Source organism: Sebastes fasciatus, chromosome 23, assembly GCF_043250625.1.
Source record: "Sebastes fasciatus isolate fSebFas1 chromosome 23, fSebFas1.pri, whole genome shotgun sequence".
Lineage (NCBI taxonomy): Eukaryota > Metazoa > Chordata > Actinopteri > Perciformes > Sebastidae > Sebastes > Sebastes fasciatus.
The window spans coordinates 18978982-18997406 of record NC_133817.1 but is presented as its reverse complement, the minus strand read 5'-3'; the positions used below and the strand labels follow the sequence as shown (position 1 = coordinate 18997406).

At 40.1% G+C, this 18425-nt stretch overlaps 2 protein-coding genes across 2 annotated transcripts in view; one reads left to right on the top strand and one right to left on the bottom strand.

The window, feature by feature from the left end:
• Window positions 1-17548, bottom strand: part of tfec (transcription factor EC) — a 52434-nt gene extending 34886 nt beyond the window's left edge. Inside the window, exons 1-2 of the mRNA XM_074625760.1 lie at window positions 17366-17548; window positions 5814-6051 (exon numbers count right to left, since the gene is read on the bottom strand). Of these exons, the coding sequence (XP_074481861.1) occupies window positions 5814-6035 (222 nt within the window). The 5' untranslated portion in view covers window positions 6036-6051; window positions 17366-17548. The remainder of the gene's footprint in view (window positions 1-5813; window positions 6052-17365) is intronic.
• The window catches only part of LOC141761996 (aldo-keto reductase family 1 member B1-like), a 51015-nt gene that overhangs the window by 18505 nt on the left and 14085 nt on the right, over window positions 1-18425 (top strand). The window contains exon 2 of the mRNA XM_074625762.1: window positions 9232-9358. The gene's annotated coding sequence lies outside the window, so the exon portion shown is untranslated. The remainder of the gene's footprint in view (window positions 1-9231; window positions 9359-18425) is intronic.

Sequence of the window (18425 nt, the reverse complement as noted above, 5' to 3'; positions counted from 1 at the left end):
TTCTGAGCTATCAGTGAGTATAAAAAAGAAAATAGTGTTTCCTTTACACGCTAATGACCGTTCCATGTCAACAACTTAAAAAAAAAGCTTTCTTTATTAGCTTCTTAACTACAGTACATTACCTATGTATAGTTGTGGTTGTGTAGGGGTGAGCTGAAGACAAACAAGTGAGACTGTTGTCCCTTTAGGGATGACTTTCTCAGGTCACATAGAAGACACAATTTAAGTCCGAGGCTTCATTTGATTAGCTAATTTCATTTACAGTATGGTGTGTAAATCAGACTGTTAGTTGAGCATGCAGAGAGGGTCAGAAAAACAGGTTTAGAGCAGTCTAAAGCTGGTATTAAATAATTAGCATGTTTTTAGACAGAGCTAATTAGCAAATCAGCAAATCTAACTTCTCACTCTGCCAACTGTGTGACTGCTGTGCTGATGAATGAGAGGTTCATGGTCACATCGTAAACTGGAAATGGATTGTATAGATACAGTAGGCATATACAAAAAATATGTAAAAAGGAAAATTGCATCATTATTTTTACTAGCCGTGACAGTGACGCTGGTATAGTTTTCACCTTGTGAGTCTGTGTGTGTGTCATCATGGCAAAATGTGGTCCTGAAGACACCTACTGTATCAGCACCGGAGGCATTATGTTTTTGGGTTGTCCGCCCGTCTGTCCATCCCAGTCTTGCGAATGTGTTATCTCAGGAACGCCTTGAAGGAATTTCTTCAAATTGGGCACAAACGTCCACTTGGACTGATGAACTGATTAGATTTGGGTGGTCAGAGGTCAAGGTCACCGTGAACTCACGTCCGTCCCATTCTTGTGAAAGCGTTCTCTCAAGAACACGTGGAGGGAATTGAATTACATCTGGCACAGGCATCCACATGAACTGATTGGATTTTGGTGGTGGTCAAAGGTCAAGGTCACTGTGACCCCATAAAGCATGTTTTTGGCCGTAACGCCAACTTTGACTTCAACTTGACTGTTTGGCGGAGGCATGCAACCGCAAGGTTGTAATTCTAGTTCTGTCCGAGGACAGATTTTGGCACCGCGATAGCGTCGCAACCGTGCAAGATGCAGTCATGAAACTTTACGGGAGTGTAGTTGAGATCAAAATGAAGGTTGAGTTCAAAGTTGGGTGTGGTCCGAGCAAGGGCGCCTGAGGTAAGGAGGTAGGAAGTACGGAAGGGGCCATTGGCCCTCCACTTTACACCCGGCCCGATTTGGCATCGTGGCTGGTGTGAACCCACTGCAAGATGGTCTCTAATAACTTTTTCGTTAATTGAATCACGTTTTTAGTTAATTTAATTGTTATTCAATATATGTAATTTATTATCTAATTAATGTAATTATGAATTTAAATATAATATAAGGGACTTTCTGCTATGACTACCCTGGATTTCGGGGTCATTGATCTGATATGAAGATGAACTGAACCGTGCTGAACTGATATAGCGTAAACGGAATGAGCCGTAATTGCGTGCGGTTGCTGGTGATAGCATGTGTGTTTTTCCATTGACATATTTAATGTTTCCAGCACTATAGTTCCATCTATCTGAATCATTACTCGGGACATCCGTCTGTCTCTCTCCCTCCATTCATTCATCCGTGCATCCAGTCCAGCGGGCAAACAGCAGTCCAGCCAAACCCAGGCGCTCAGCCAGTCCAGATGGGTGGTCCAAACCAATCCCATGCTTTGGCCTGCGAGTGTCCCTGCTGCCCTGACACCCTCCTCTTCCTCCCTGCCTCACGCATTCCTCGTATTTCTTCTCCTCTCTTGATGTTCTGTTGTGAGTGTATTTGCACAGACAAAATGTACAAACGGCCCTCTGCATTTGTCTTTGATTGCCGCAGTGTGTACAAGCAGGCCAGCTGGATTTTTTCAATTCATTCACCACCCAACAACACACTAAAGCTATGTGTCTGCCTCCACCGTGACTCACTGGCTCTGTCATGGATATTAGACGAACAAGCCTTGAGTTGTAGTGTTTCTCGCAATGCTGTATGTATGTGACAGCAGTTTCAGAACACAGCAGATTTGATTTTGGAACATACTGCCGGCTTAACACCACCCTGTTTGTGTGATTTAATACAGTAGACTCAGAATACTTTAGGATTTCCAAGCAATGCTATCAGGCTTAGGCATCATGTTATAATATTTACAATGTTTCACATCCAAAAAATCTTGTTTCATGTTCCTGTGTGGCTGATAAATAATACTTATTAAATCCAGTATTGAGTCAGGATTGTAATCCTGTTTGGTATAAATTTTGCCTGTTTACACTGCAGTCATCATTTGCAGCTTTTGCACAATTGGAATACATCTGGCATATATTTAGCATCTGGTACACTTTATTTTGAGGAAATAGCAGAATTTGTCATACATGCTGACATTAATATATTATCCGTGCTTTTAATCTCTGCTGCTGATTGATGTTTTGGGACACTCGCAGTTCATTTCTCACTACCTATAGAGCTAACTGTGTATGGTCTCGGGTCGCATTATCATTGCTACTATAGCTGACGTTCTCCCCGGAATTCCATGCGTCATTTTAGTTACACTGAGCTGACGGGTGTGTGGTAAAAAGTTTTGAAAATGCAAGGACAACTGCTGCATCTAAATGTACCTTTTAAAGGTTCTTTATACGATATCCAGAGCATTAATATAGCAGCAAACAACTATTTGCTATGTAAAGATATAGAGGAGTAATGTCTACCTGAGCAGAGAAGGAAGTCACTCTCCCTCCATCTGTGTTGTAATCTGAGCTTATCCGTGCATGCTTTTAGTGCATGTTCATGCATGTGAGCGTGCCCCACTGGCTAGCTCACAGCCACCTCTCTCATAAGGCGGTTACAGTTAATAATGCGTCCCGACCGACGGCGCCATCGCAGATGCGTATAGCACCCACCCTCCGGTTCCCCCCCAGGTTAACACTGTTAGCTCTGTCAGTACTGTTGCCTTTGTTTTCACCGTTAGCGCTGTTAGCATCAACAGCTACGAGCCACCAGCTCAGCTGTCGACATGTCGAGCGCCGTGCGGAGGCAATAGAAATGCTCCTAATCTTGCATTTGGCACCTTTAAACTGTATTTTGACCGGTTCCCAACAAGTTCTTTCATGTTTAAAAACTGAAAATGTCCATAATTTACCAATCATGACATTGTTGCAACATGTTTTCTACCACATCCCTGTTGTGCGTGCATCAGAGATTATTTGTAAACAGGAAATATTTGGTCAAATATGAACTAAAGATGAATTTTCAGGAAGTTAATGGAACACAGGTGGTTTAATGTTTGCCATTTGTTGCCTGGGAAGTACCTGGTATTTCCAGACTTAAATGTGAAAAACATGTTGGCATCATGCAGGCATTTGTGTTCTTTTTATTTGGCCTCCACCTGCACCTGCATCTACCCTTAACTCTCTTCCTCAGGTATTGAAGGGGGCAGCTCGTACTGTACCTCGAGGCCAGTATCGACTCACAAACACCTACACACACATTTCCTCATGCACACAAACACACACACACCACACACCAGAGCAACTTTAGCACATGAAAGGCCTCCTACGGAAGAGAGAAAACATACTGCAACAGCGCTTTGAAGTCTATCAGTCATCCATCTAATGTAGGGATGTTTTCGGTTCCTCCTCCTCTGATAGTCTGATTCATATCTCCCTTCCAGGAATTCCCTCCCTAAAGCCTAGGAGACAACTACGGCCGACCCGGGAGTCATTTGGCTCCTTTCACAACAGCCCCGACGTATCCCAAACATCCAAAATTCAGGTCTCACTTTTGCATCAAAGCAAAGCAGGAAAATACATCCGATTTTTAAGTCCCAAATGAGGTCTGCAATCTCCGTGCAATCTAAAAAAGAAATGCACATATATGCAGGCAGGAGCACATGAATACACACACAGCGCACATGCATCGAATGGCATACAGTAATTGCAGTAGCCGGTTATGGCTCGGTGATCTGTCAGCACATTGTGTGGGGTTTTCAGTTGCCTGGACAATGGTGCTACAATCCCCAGAGACTGAATTCCAAAGAAATGCCCCCTAAAACACAGAGTTCATTCAAATGGTTCCTGACGTGTGTGAACAACAGCAATATAGTCACAATCAGGCTCGTATGTATCAGCGGCAAGACAGTTACACACAAATGTATCGCCACTGAAAGCAGCATTTGAGGAGATTCATATCAATAACATAGGTAGCCTTTCTACACTGTAACAGTTCATTAACCTTTTCACTCAAAGGCCTCTAACAGGCTGTGATGAGTAGACAACAATGTGTCATTGATGTTGTTTACATGCAGCAGGCAGGAGGAGGAAGTTCACCAGCGGAGGCCCGCTGTGTTTCCGACCTGGCTGGGTTTCACATTTATGACAGCTGATGCATTTGATGGAGCTCCGTAATTATACGCGTGACATTTGTTTAACCTGACGGTTCAGTAATTATATACCTGCGGTGATATATGGGCCATTAGGGGAGGTGTGTGGTTAAGAACAACTCACATTGATGGTGGGGTGGATCTTTTAAACTAAAGTAGTTGTTAGCATCGTGATCACAGTTCTTACCGTATAAATGCAATGTAATGTAAAGAGATTGAAAAGAACAAATGGAGAGTAATGCACATAAAAAAAACAAAGCCAAATTATACAGTATTTTTTTAAGACTTGGATATGTGAATAAAACACAAATGAAAATGTGTCACATTATATATATATATATAATTAGTAAGGGTCTGAAATGGACTTTTTTTCAACTAACACTAAACTGGTGTTTTCTTAACGTTTCATCTAGGGCTATCGTCGCGTCGAAAAATTTAAAATTTTGGTGTTATCTTTTGGTTTGGTTGGTTTATGACCAAATACCTGCAGAACTGGTGACATTGTCAGCAGCACAACAGCTGTATTTTCTGTTTAGTGCTAATTAGCAAATGTTATCATGTTAACACGCTAAACTAAGATGTTGAACAAAGTAAACATTACATGCATAGACTGTATTCAAGAAGTGGACGTAGTCACTGTGACGTCACCCCATTGGTTTGTGGACTGCCGTTTTGAAGCCTCGAGTTCGGCACTTTGGCCATCGCCATCTTGTTTTTTTTGCAACCAGAAGTGACACGAGAGGATGGAATTAAGTACAACCGAATGCTGAATAAGACATTTTTTAGGCGACCAAAAATGTTTCAATTAACTTTTATGAACTGAAAACACACTGTGAAAGGGTTAAAGTTGTAAGACACAAACAGGGAAAACTCCCAGACCGGACAACGCTGTGGTAGCGACCTGTCAATCACAATGTAGCCCCGCCCTAAAGCATACTCTGCTTTATGGTCTATTTGACTCTAAATGGGACCATAATTTACTAAATGAACATCATGCTGTATTGAAGAAGACTTGAAACTAGCGATTGAGACCATAAACTCATGTTTACAATGTTTACTGAGGTAATAAATCAAGTGAGAAGTAGGCTCATCTTCTCATAGACTTCTATACAATCAGACTTCTTTTTGCAACCAGAGGAGTCGCCCCCTGCTGGCTATTAGAAAGATTGTACGTTTAAGGCTCTTCACAGTGGCTTCACTTTTCAGACCCCAGAGGTTGCCCTCGGACTACATGTCAACAATGTTATTGTGAGAATGTTAGCATGCTGGCATTAGCATTTAATTCAAAGCACTTCTGTACAAAAGTACACCCTCACCAAGCTGCTAGCATGGCTGTAGACTCTTAGTCTTGTTGATACATAACTGAGTCATGACTGCTTTGATTCTCATTCATCCAGTGTTACCATATCATTCTCGCTTCCTACCTTCCATGTGTTTTGGGATTGGCACCAAACAGGGATTTGTGCTGTCGTGTAGGCTCCATCATAAGCACTCTGAGATCGGGAGTGATGAACGGTGCCGCTGGGCCGAGGGGGGCACAACTGAGGCCAGCTATGTGGAAGTTGGCCAGAATCATAAAACCCCTGTCCGTCATCTGTCGGACTAATCCCCCACTGGTTGTCTGGGCCGTAGTACGACTGGAACATTTCTGACAATGCGAAACTGGCAACAAAAACAAAGGACATAACAGTTAGTCAGCAAATGATGTAATGCAATTGTTATATTATCCTTATTAAATCATGATTTATTCAGTGAATATCTTGTTAAGGAGAGGGAAACAAGAGGGCAGAAGGGAGATGCACTGATAGATGTGGTTTGCATGTGTGTACTTGCATTTGCCTGTTTACACCCGTTTATGTTCATGAGTAAAAAACTGTGTTCCACCAGTTACTGTAGACAGCTGTACACTGGAGCTGATTACAATGGTTGTGATGCATATAGTTTTACTGGTTGCTAATCTTAAACACTGGACAGTTTCTTATAAATCATTAAAGGAACACCGATTTTCAACCCCGTTAGCACATATTAGTCACAGGGTTGGATGTCTGTCATGTCCACACTATGTACTTACTGTATGTTCTCTGTAGCCATAGCAGAATCCTTTACTTGCCTTCAACTGACTTATTTAACATCAGTAGATTCCCAAAGGAGTACAGTAACTATATTGGCTTTAGCATCTTTTTTTAAACTTCCTGCCTGCGAGCCTCAATGTCTGCTATCAGTTTTGAGAATTTTATTTCTGAAAGCATTTTTCCTTTCAGCTATTTCAGTGTTCTGGAAATAATGCAATTTCCTTTCTTTCAAATCTATTCAGTCCAGTGACATTAGTATTTTTGCTGGGATTTATTTGTGAAATGAATAAATGACCCCTCATTGGATTTAATTCTATAAAATGTTAGTATTCCCATCATCCCATTGGCTGTTCGTGTGGCTGGAGTAACAACAGGCAGCACGCCCCAGATCAAAGCTTCTTGGAGGCTGTGGCTTAACCAGAAACAGTTGATGTATAATCAAAAGCCAATTTCATTGGAAAAACATTGCTGCCAAATCATTTGTATGACCAATAATATTACCCATTCAGCTCAATTTTCTTTGTTACAAAACAGAATATATTTATCAAATTAGTAGTTTTCTTGTGACGGGAATGTTTTGTCAATACAATCGTGGGAAAAAGAGGCTCAAATCTGAGATAAAGTGTCCATGAGGGAGTCAAGGACATTACTGAGGTTTTAGTATTATCGAGCTCCGGCTTGGAATAGCGTTGCAGTCGACATGGGCTATAATGTCCCGAGTGAGGGGGGTGCTTGGCTACGATGCTGGGAATCTTCCATGATATCAGTCACCTAAGCGCCTGGAAAGCAAAATATCGCCGCGGATTTAAAGTGGACTAGATATTCTCATTTTAGTGACAAGCTGTTATGGTAAATGGTAAATGGACTTGCATTTATATAGCGCTTTTGTAGTCTTCCGACCACTCGAAGCACTTTACACTACATGTCAGCATTCACCCATTCACACACACATTCATACACTGATGGTAGAGGCTATCAGTGCCAACTTTGCCCATCAGGATCTAATCTAAACACTCATTCACTCATTCACAACACCGATGGCTATGCCTTCGGGAGCAATTTGGGGTTAAGTGCTCAAGGACACATCGACATGTGACCGGAGCAGCCGAGGATCGAACCACCGACCTTCCGATTGGTGGACGACCTGCTCTACCATCTGAGCCACTGCCTCCGTTCCACTGAACTGCAGCTGCTGGGTCAAGTGCGAGACCTAGTGGTAAAATTCGGAGAGCAGTGTGCCCGTAAATGACACCAAAACGTAGCAGCATAGTTTTTTTTCTGTTCATTTGGCTTAGGCGCTGTGAAAAAAACGCTTAAGTATGATTTAGAGATCTGTTGCAACGGGATTGAATGGAAAGAGAAAAAAAAGCATAACAAACCATAATCCGCTCACGGGAGCAATTGATGACGATTTTCAGCTTTAGTTTGGCATATATCACGGCTAGTTACTGATACAACCCAAAGTTCTAGACTCCGATTCCCTCACCATATTCCAGTCCCACCTCAAAACCCGTCTTTTCTCCTCTGCTTACTTGTAGCCGCCCCCCCCCCCCCCCCCCCCCTACCCATTTGTCCGTGTGTATGTATGAGAGTGTGCCTCTGTATGTCGCCTGTTTTTGTCGTTCGTCTCCTGTTTGTCTCACACCGTTTTCCCCCCGAATGTGATAAGCGTCTTTGAGATCTATAAAAGCGCTATATAACATTAATCTATTATTATTATTTTTATTCTACCAAAGTGTATATTGCTGTGATTAGAGGTTACTGGCGACCCAGAACTTTATCCAGCGAGATCTCTGTCAATTTTGCTGCTAATGAAAAGTGAAATGCACAGATAGAAAGCTGAAGATCTTGCCGTTCTATACAGTAGGTTGTCATTCTATCTTGAAGGCAAGGGGGTTGAGTTTGACCCTGAAGTGACCATGCTCCTCATTTTTGGTTTTCATGTTTTTTTCAAGCTTTTAAAAAGCACCCTTAAAAAAAAGAGGGAAAAAAAACATGTCTGTGATCTTCTGACATCTGAGCTTATCATCTTGAACACACTTTGGAAATCATCAAATCAGTTTTCTGCAACACTTAGGGAATATATGTATAGTAATAATTTATCATGCAGCATGAACACAATTAGTAGAAAGTTACTTGCTAGATTTAAAGAAAAATGGTTGAAAGATATATTGTTAAAACCAAAAAAAATATTTAATTTTAATGCTTATAAGTTGGCTACTTTTGTCTCTCAAGCTTGGAAAAAACGTAAGGATGATTTATTTGTTTAGTATTATTTGTAATTTATATTGCTACTCTGGTTTCTGCCTTTGACTTTTCTATATTTTCTAAATAATTGTATCTTGTAAGCCCGTTTGGGCTGGGCATATTATTTATGCCCGACACAATAATAATCAAATCAGATCAAAATTAAGCGCCTATTTGGTAGCAATTTTGAAAAATGGCTGCCTCAGGGCCAAATTTACAGCGCCCTGATATCTATATCTTTTCATAACACATAAACCTACGTCTGTGCCAAATATGTTGTTTTTATCGCAAAATGCACAGTTGTGCGTAACTGCCCCGCTACAATAAAAATGAAAAATAGATACAGATGTAGCATTTGTATTGCACGTCACACATTCAGTGCTTTGCTTGGTGCTTTTAATTAACTGGAGAAATTCAGACTTTCTTTCACTTCTTTTCTTCTAGCCTCTAAAAGGTCTAGCATTGAGCATCACTGGTGCCATGATACAAATTAAAACATACCACTTAATTTCTTTGTTTGAAGGCTGAAATAAAGGTGATGGGCCACAGCTGGAACGCGCTGGAGAAACTTGCCCCAGAAGTGGTTAAGACGGCAGGAGAACAGTCAATAGCCGACGGTCCCAGGGGGAGCCGAGGGCGCAAGTACGAAAGTAAGTAAGTACTTCATATCTAAATTACAATATTTGAGTGCAAATTAGCTGTCACTGGCACCAGAGCACTAATGGAGAATACATGCAAAATAGGAGGACTCGTACGTTTGCTACAATGCAGAACTGATTGAACACAAAGAAGATGTGTGTGATTATAATCTCTAGATTCTCCTCTTTCTCCATTCCCTCCCCTTATGTGGGAGGGTTAATTGGCGAGGCACACGGCTGCCTGGCTGTCCGAGCGCAGTGCAAACTGTGTTTAATTGCCTTTATTCTGTCGCCAACATTGCAGAATACCTTTTGCCAGGCAAGTTCTTGGCACTGCGTAAAAAAATGTGTAGATGACGTGGGCATGAGAAAACAGGTTCTTGTAAATGTAGAGAAAGGGTTTTGTCCACCTAGCTGCATTCCTCCAACAATGGTTCATTTGGAACAAGTGGTTTGTTTGTGTGGGTTTAGCCCGAGTCTTTGTCTGGGGTTTTGTGAGCTTCTCTGTTAGCCCATGAGCAAGGCATCTTTCTTAAATAACAATTAACTGGCTTAACACGCGAAGAGTGTTTTATGGGTATGGGAATGCCACTCTAATGCTATAGGCTTTTGTCACCCTGTTACTCCTGCTCCAACGCAAACCCATACAAAGTGTATTTCAGGTCAAATGGCTCAGGGTCAGATGAAATACGTACCTGCAGGGAGGATATTTGAATTACATACATTTGAATACGCCAGCCCATTCTGAACTGAACCATTGACTTTAGAATTATGTTGTCTTATTGCAGTAGCTGAAAGTAAAATGGGATTATTGCTGAATACAGTTTTTTTGCTGTAATTTTAATGCCAGTTTCCCAAATTCAAATGAAGTTTTCTCATTTTCCAGAGACATAGAGCATCTTGGGTATACAGGACTTTAATAGGGATAAGACCACTTTCTGAGAAGAGGCAAAAAACTTGATTTACATATGGGTTATTGCTTAACTAAAACCTTTTAAAAATGTTTCCCAACCTTGGTTTAAGACCTGTGTGACCTTTGGTGTGAAGGTTTTTATAATAACCACATCATCCATCGTAAAACGCTGCAGCTTACCTTCGTTTACTTGAGTACAGCCACAAACGTATTCACCCAAAAACCAACACACTCCCTTTGTGTTCATTATCTCACGTCATACACGCAGTTTGTGTGTGAAAGTGTTGTAAGTGAGGAATGTTAATCCACTGTTGGCAGCGTTGGAAGAGGCAGCTGCCTTCCAATTGTCATTCGGCGAATACAAATCCTTTTTCTGGCTAAAAAAAAAAGAATAATAATTATAATGTATTAGTGGAATTTGTGTCTTGTTGTAGGTAATCTCATTTAATTCAGTGGGTTAATTCCAAAGTCAAGAAGTCCAAATTTAGGATGTGTTTCAGAAAGGCACTTTTTAGGACATATTTAACTATTCTAGATCATCTGGTTTAGTGTAAATCCTGTTCAATCACAACACTCTTAGGATAAGCAGTACTTTCCCTCAACATCAAAACAATACTCATGAATTTTCTATGCCACATTCTTCGAGTGTAAATCAGGAAGTGAAATGCTGTGGGCTGGTGAAGTGTTTGTGTCAGTATTTGTGCATCCCTGAGTCATCTGTCCCTCCTGACTAAGCAGGTGTTTTCAGCAACTGGACTTCACTACAGTGAAAAAAAAACTCAGATCGTGTAGCTACGGTATGCTTATTATCTTCAGCAAAACCACTAAGACTGAAGTCTGTGGTCGAGTAATCTCTGTAAACAGATTCTACATTCAAATGTGTTAATCTGTAGGCAACGGGACAAGATTTTGGCATCGGAAGCGCTCTGTAGTCGTAGTCCGAGTAGTATTGACCAATCACGTTTGAGTGGGCTTTGGTTGAATGCAGGTAAATAGTCCGTGTGGAGAGCAAAAGAGGCGGAAAGCATTGGCCAATATGCAATCTGGGAACACGCGTTATCGCCTGACTATAATTTAGCTTTTCATTGGTGTAAAATTAGCTTGTAAACTGGCTACTTGTGAAACAATCCGATCGTACATGTCATCTCAACTCCGTTCTCGCATCTCAAGTTGGTAATCGGACTGTAAACAATGAGCAGCACACAGATATCCGCTGGCTACACCGGAAGCCCATGAATGTAGCCCCGTGCCCCCAGAGGCTTATCCATCATCAGACCGATAGGCGATGGGTTCTGACGCTGGTTGTCGCGAGATTGGTGTAACCTGCTTTATGTTTACTTGGTAACAGTATTTGCTATTGAAGACAGCAGGCATTTTTGTTGATACAAGAAAAATGGTTAGACTTGACTTAAGTGCACGCTACGTCTGTCCAACATTCAGTCTAATCTAATTTACATCCTCTAATATTGGGTGGCATTATTTGCTTTGATGAAAAATGTTGAACTTGTCTGGCTGTTAGTTGAATAGCAAAAGGTTTGCCAGTTGCAGTTCGCAAGTTTATTTGATTTATTGCTTAGATACCTCATTTTTGTATTGGATTTTTGCAGCCATTAGTTTAAAATAACGCTGTTTATTATGGAAAAACTTCCACTTTGTGTTGCGATTCACTGACTATTTAACACATCAAATAATTTGAAGGAAGTTCCTGGAAATTTGTATCCCTACTATCTATCTATCTGTCTGACTGTATTTCCGTCCGTGTTGCACACTTACACAAATCCTCACCCACCCACGTGGAGACAGGAAGTTTGGAGTATCATTGCTGAGGATTTTCTGAGTGTCTGTGTCACAGATGAGAAAACACACACACACACACACACACCGACGTCTGCCTCATTAAAACCTTTCCCATAGATGTACTACTTTGTACAGCTCTCCACTCATCATCACCTCCAATCCGCTCAACCCCTTGCCTCCCTTTGAGCTCCACTATTTATTTTCATCAAGGCCTCTCTCTCTCTCTCTCTCTCTCTCTTCTTTCTCTCTCTGCCTCTCCCTTTCCTCCACAGTGGGCTTTGTCGCTGGGCCGTCATGTATTGAAGCACCTATTTATTTGCTTTTTTCAACCGCTAATTCTCTCGTATTGTCCCCCTCCCGGCGTCCCGTTGCGTCGGGAACAAGGCCGCCGCGAGGGTTTTGTTCCCCGTGCTCAAGACATGAGTCAGCGAGCCAAGATAATGATGAAGAGCTCAGACACGCAGGAGATCCAGCCTCTATCACTGATCACACCGGCAAAGTCTTCTCAACATACACCCCTCAACACAAGGTCATCATTACACAGTGTATCCAGTTTGTGTGAAGAGCTGAGGTCACCAGTTAGGGCTGCGTTTTAAACCTGCGTGGTTTAGCTGTTCCCCGACCATTTGCTCTGATTCCAGTCAAATGCATCTTTGACGTGACCTAACTTGTTAAAGAAGTCATGCAAAATGTTTATGGAAAAAACTATTTTATATTTCAATATGTCACTTTAGTTTTACGCGCTATTTTAGTTCCATAAAAGCGCAATAATCTGCACTGTTTATAGGATTACACATAGTACATTAACCATTGTGCATATTCAGACACTTCAGACTCTCAACTGTTGCCTCCGTACAACTATAACTGCATTAGACTTGCTATTTTGAGTCAATGAACGAACTAATATTGCCTCTTTCCATCTGAGTGTGCCTCTCTGCTAATGATATTAAAGCATCTAATCTCATATATTAGATGATCTTTGAGGCCCAAACTAAATTTTGATCCAGACTACCAAATGCTTGTGAGTCACTGGAGAGAAGACAGCAGGGCGTGACTGGGAAGAAGTCCTAAACAAGCCCTGCAAACTAAATATGAAAAATATGAAACCGGTGGGGATCACATTTAATAACATAATCACCCATTTTTGACTTTTGACATTTTTATATCCCTTAAAGCTGCAGTGGGTGGAAATGGAGCAAATGTGATTTAAAAAGTTATTTTTATAAGACACTATATCAATATATCCTGACAGTAGTGCATGAGACAGATAATCTGAAAAATCATGTGTCTCTGGTGTCCTCCGGTGCTCCTAATGGCATCTGCATGATTTCACAGACCGGAGGAAAACAACCAATCAGAACCGAGCTGGAACCTGCCGTCCGACAAAATGGTCAAACTAGGCAGTGCTGATCAAATATGAATTAATATTCTGTTACTGTAATGCCTATTTTTCTCCTCAAATGTTTTCAGAATCATCTTGTAGTGTACTGTTTAGCTGTAAAATGAGAAAGTTTTGTGACCCGCCAGCCATGTTGAGATCAGTTGAGGAAATACCAAGCAGCGCCCACCAGCCGGAGCACAGCCAATAGGAACGCTCTCTCTCTGAAATGACCTGTGATTGGTCAAAGTCTCCTGTCACAAGCTAGATTTTTCTAAATCCTGAAAACAGAGCCAAGAGGAGGTGCAGAAGTCTAGTTTTCTCTCAGAACACTTGAATTACAATATGCTGAAAGGTCAACAATGATGTCAAAAAACATTCCGCCAACCCCCACCTCAAACTTTGTTATTAATATCTAATGCAGATGCTCACAAGATGAACTTCCATGTTGATTCTTAGCATTTTATAGGCTGTTTCTTGCTAGATCTGTTGAGTATCCAGTCTACTGGTGCAAGCAAGTATGACATTCTTAACTTATTACTTTTATATGACATTTACAATGTCACATTCCGCTTCCTAAAATGGATATGATGCGTATTTGGGCTAAGTCGACCGGTGCTGATATATTTGTTGTTTCTGAGACTTTTGGCCTTCCAAGTCTATACTGGATAAAGATGTAGAAATTAATGGCTTCAATATTTATCGTTCTGACCGGCCCAGGAGGGGGCTATGGGGAAGTTCTGTACATGAACGCGTCAGCTCACTCTCTCCATCTTTTGGAGGCCGTCTTTCATGGAGCTCTGAGATTCATAACCGCTTGTAAACCCCTCACACACCATTGTACTCTGTATTCTTTAGTAGACTGACCATCATTATCCATGTGGGGATTTGCTCTTGTTCTTCTTCATAGTTTTAAACCACCACTTTGGCATTTTTGCTCATATCACTTTTATGATTTGTGTTCTATTTTGTCTCTGTATAAATGTCCTGTCTGTCTGTAACTTTGTGTCGTACTGCTGTTGTGTCTCAACCAGGTCTCTCTTGAGGATAAAACTCTGTGTCTCAATGAGATTACCTGTATAAATAAGGGTTAAATTTAAAAATACATATATTTTATAACATGTGGTATGGGTATTGGAGCGCACAGATAGTCTATCAGTCCTATTGCATTGTGGGCTACCACAACACAGTCAGTACAAACTTAAGAAGGCAGAGCACAGGACAGCTTTAATATGCTTATACACAATGTAATGATGCTTAAACTGTGGAAGAAACAAAGGCAGCATGTGCATTGTCAAACATAATTCTATTCTATTCTATACGTGTCTACTTCACGAGTCAATCAGATCCATTTGGTGACTTCAAAGAGCGGTTTCAGGAAGAGGCTGCAGACCGTGGATGAACATTCACTCTCGCTTTTCATCGGTCAAGGGGTGCGTGCCACCGCTGAGAGGAGGTTATACCGCAGCCTCACTTTGAAGTCAGCCCTCAGAGCAGACAATGTTTACGTTCTTCCAGCACATTACTCCCTCGGGCCCACCTCTTCTCCTTCTTCTTCAACACATCTCTCCATCACACTAACTAAACCTCACCTTAAAGTACTGATACATACAACAAATTATAGTTAGCATTGTTGAAATTATTTTATTTTTATTTTTATTTTATTTTATTGTATTTTATTTTATTTAATTTTATTTAATTTTATTTAATTTTTTTTATTTTATTTATTTAATTTTATTTAATTTTATTTTATTTTATTCTATTTTATTCTATTTTATTTTATTCAATTTTATTTTATTTTATTTCAAAAGCCGGGATAATTATTTTCAAGTGGAAGCTAAAACAATCATTGACTGGGCATAAATAAATAAATGCACTAATGCACTTCTTTGGAAATGTAAATCCAAGTTGTCATTTCCAGATTGACCACTAGATGGTGCTGTATGCATCCATTCAACATCTAAAAAAAAAGACTTCATACTTGCATTTCCCTCTTGAAACTTCAATTTACGCCCCTGCAAACTATAATTAAAAAAACAAACAAAAAAAAAGTTCTTATACATTTGAGAAAGCGTGTGTGTGTGTGTGTGTCATAAACTGTCTTTTTCTATTTGACATAAGTCATGACTCATACGCCGCCCCTCCAATTGCAAAACTCTTTAGAGTACCCTGTGCATAAATCTTAATGTCAAAGTAATAACTGCACACTTCCATTACGCTGCACACTACTCCAGGTTTGCACCCCACCCTCTGCTGCTGCACACCACACAGCTACACACCACTGACACAAATCCTTTCACCTGGGCTCATCTTTGATAAAAAATCTGTTTGAAGTTTTAATAAACCTTTAAAGTCCTTCATCCCAGAATGAATCAGATCCAATACTTTAACACTTCTTTGCTTTCTTGGATTATTTGTGAGAGACATTTTATTCAAGATGCATTTCGAAACTACTTAGTCATCTTGGATGTGACTCATCGTCCCATGAGGCCTTCACACACCCACTTTGGCCATATAGCTCAGTCTGTCCACACGGTTTTGCCCCGACCCTCCGCACGCACAGCTCCGCCACAACATTCCCATGATGCAAGATTAGAGAAGTTCACAGGGTTTTTTGGTCATGTATTGTAAATAATATCAGGTGACTAAAAAAAATGAGGAAGTACCCTCCATGAGGAACTTTAAAGATTTTCCCGCTGTGTCATTCTGATCTCTCAAAAGCTGCACTCAAACAAACATACGACATGCTCACACTAAGACGAGATGTCAAAGTGAAACCAGGATATAAAGGATGCTATGAGACTTTTACAAAGGTAATTTCATGAAATAATATTAGAGAGGAGCAAATGTCTGTTGAATATTTTTTACAGTAGCGGAAAATAACTACATTTACTCAAGTAACTTCAATTTTGGGTACTTTACTTGAGTATTTCCATTTTCTATTTGTCTATTCCACTACTTTTCAGAGGGAAATACTGTCCTTTTTACTCCACTACATTTATTTGCTACTTATATAGTTACTTGATTCAGATGAATAATACAAAGTACAATCAACAAATAAACGATGGTGTATTATGACGGATAAAGATAAGACTTTATGGATCCTGGGGGGGAATTCACGAGCTACTCAACAGCATATATAGTAAAAACATTAAAGTGATGTACACATGAATGCATCAATAATTATAATTCAATAATATAGTATATATAATGCATTATATATTACTTTAAGTATATTTTGATGCTAATAATTTTGTACTTTTACTTAAGTAAAATTTGCATAAATTCCTACACTTTCTATTATATATATATATTTGTATATATATATATAAACAGATCTGATAACAGTGCATGCATACATTTAGTGTCATTACATCACATTCTAAAACTATTTGGAAAAAAAACATGTCGAAAAAGAATAATAATGCTGTTACAATAAACAAAATAAATAAAAAAATATTGATTTAAGATGTCTGATATAGTATACAGCAAATAAATGACAGATCTTCATTTTATGTTATGACTGTAAATATTGACTCATCTCCAACAACAAATGGTTTGCGTCGCCTTATATGGGATGAGCATGCACACGTTATCTTGAAACCACTCTGACTTGTTCTCACACCACTAGTTAGTCTTAAAGATCAGTTATTTCTATTTTTAAAACAATCTGCAATTTTAATTTGATAGTCCATATCTACACAAATAATATACATTCTTAAATTTGGTATAATATCAACATATCTATGTACCTTCCACTAACGAACTTCCTGTTACACAGGATGTTGTGGAGGTGAAGGTGATGGGTTTCTTTTCCCCCTCGTTATAAATAAATATCAGCAAGGGCAGCTTTTATAAATTACACATCAAGTCAAGTTGCATGACAATATTATTTGCATTTGGCAAAAGAATGAAATCTCAAATTAATTACCTTTTTAATGCGAAGGTTATGGAAGACAGGTCCCCTTTGTGTACTGGATGTCTGCTTATCGACGTCCAACTCCAAATTATCTAAATTATCTCAATTAGCTGGCTTGTAGGTCTACCTCCTATTGATGTCTAATCATTCCTGGAAGCATGGACTAGTGAAAGGAACCCAGATTTAAACCAAATTGTGTTTCCTCTTTTCTGGCACTCGGGAGCGGGGCGCAAAGGGAAGCTTTTACGTAAACTGCTCCATATCTGAGACCGAAATAATCACAGATTCTGGCAAGTCATCGCGTTGCGTAACCGCGGTTGCTCATAAATGAATCGAATGGAATTAAAGAGTTGCACAAGTCTCACAATGCTGTCTGAGGTAGATAACTTAGTTGTGAGGATTTTCTGGAAATTCTCAAACCAAATCTTGGCACTTACCTGGTAAATTACAGCGGATACTTCAGCTGATAATACAGCCCACACACACACTCCGGTATTGTTGTCAAGGTCGATACTAAAAATAAAGGCTTGACTTTCAAGTGTAGACTGAATGCTGTTAATTTCCTATTCTTGAGACAGTTTATCCATAACTGATCAGCGCTGCTCTACTTGTAAGAACAAAACACACAAGTGTTTTTGGTCAGCTTTATGGAACGGTGACATTTCATTCTAGAGGAAAAGGGCTCCGATATTGCATTCACGGTCACACTGTAATCTGCATAATGACAATGATGAACAACCCATCAGGGACGATTTGAGAGAAAAAGCCTCCAAATTCCCCTTCAGATGCATGTTGATTGTGTTTATTCATGGCAGTTAGGTTGATGAGGGAGCAATATGGAGGAGGTTGGATGGACACTTGTTACGCGTTACCGTTAGAATAGCAGACATCTCTTGACGAAGAACAAACAGCAAAGGCAGACTGAAATCAAGGCGTCTGTGAAAGCTCTCAGGAATGCAAATTCAAAAGCACTTCATTACTTGCTTTTTCCCTGCAATCTTGTGTCTGAGAGACTGAACTAAGTGGTTAATCAAGCCAAAAACCAAAGCGTGTCTGAGGGGCCAGAGAGGAG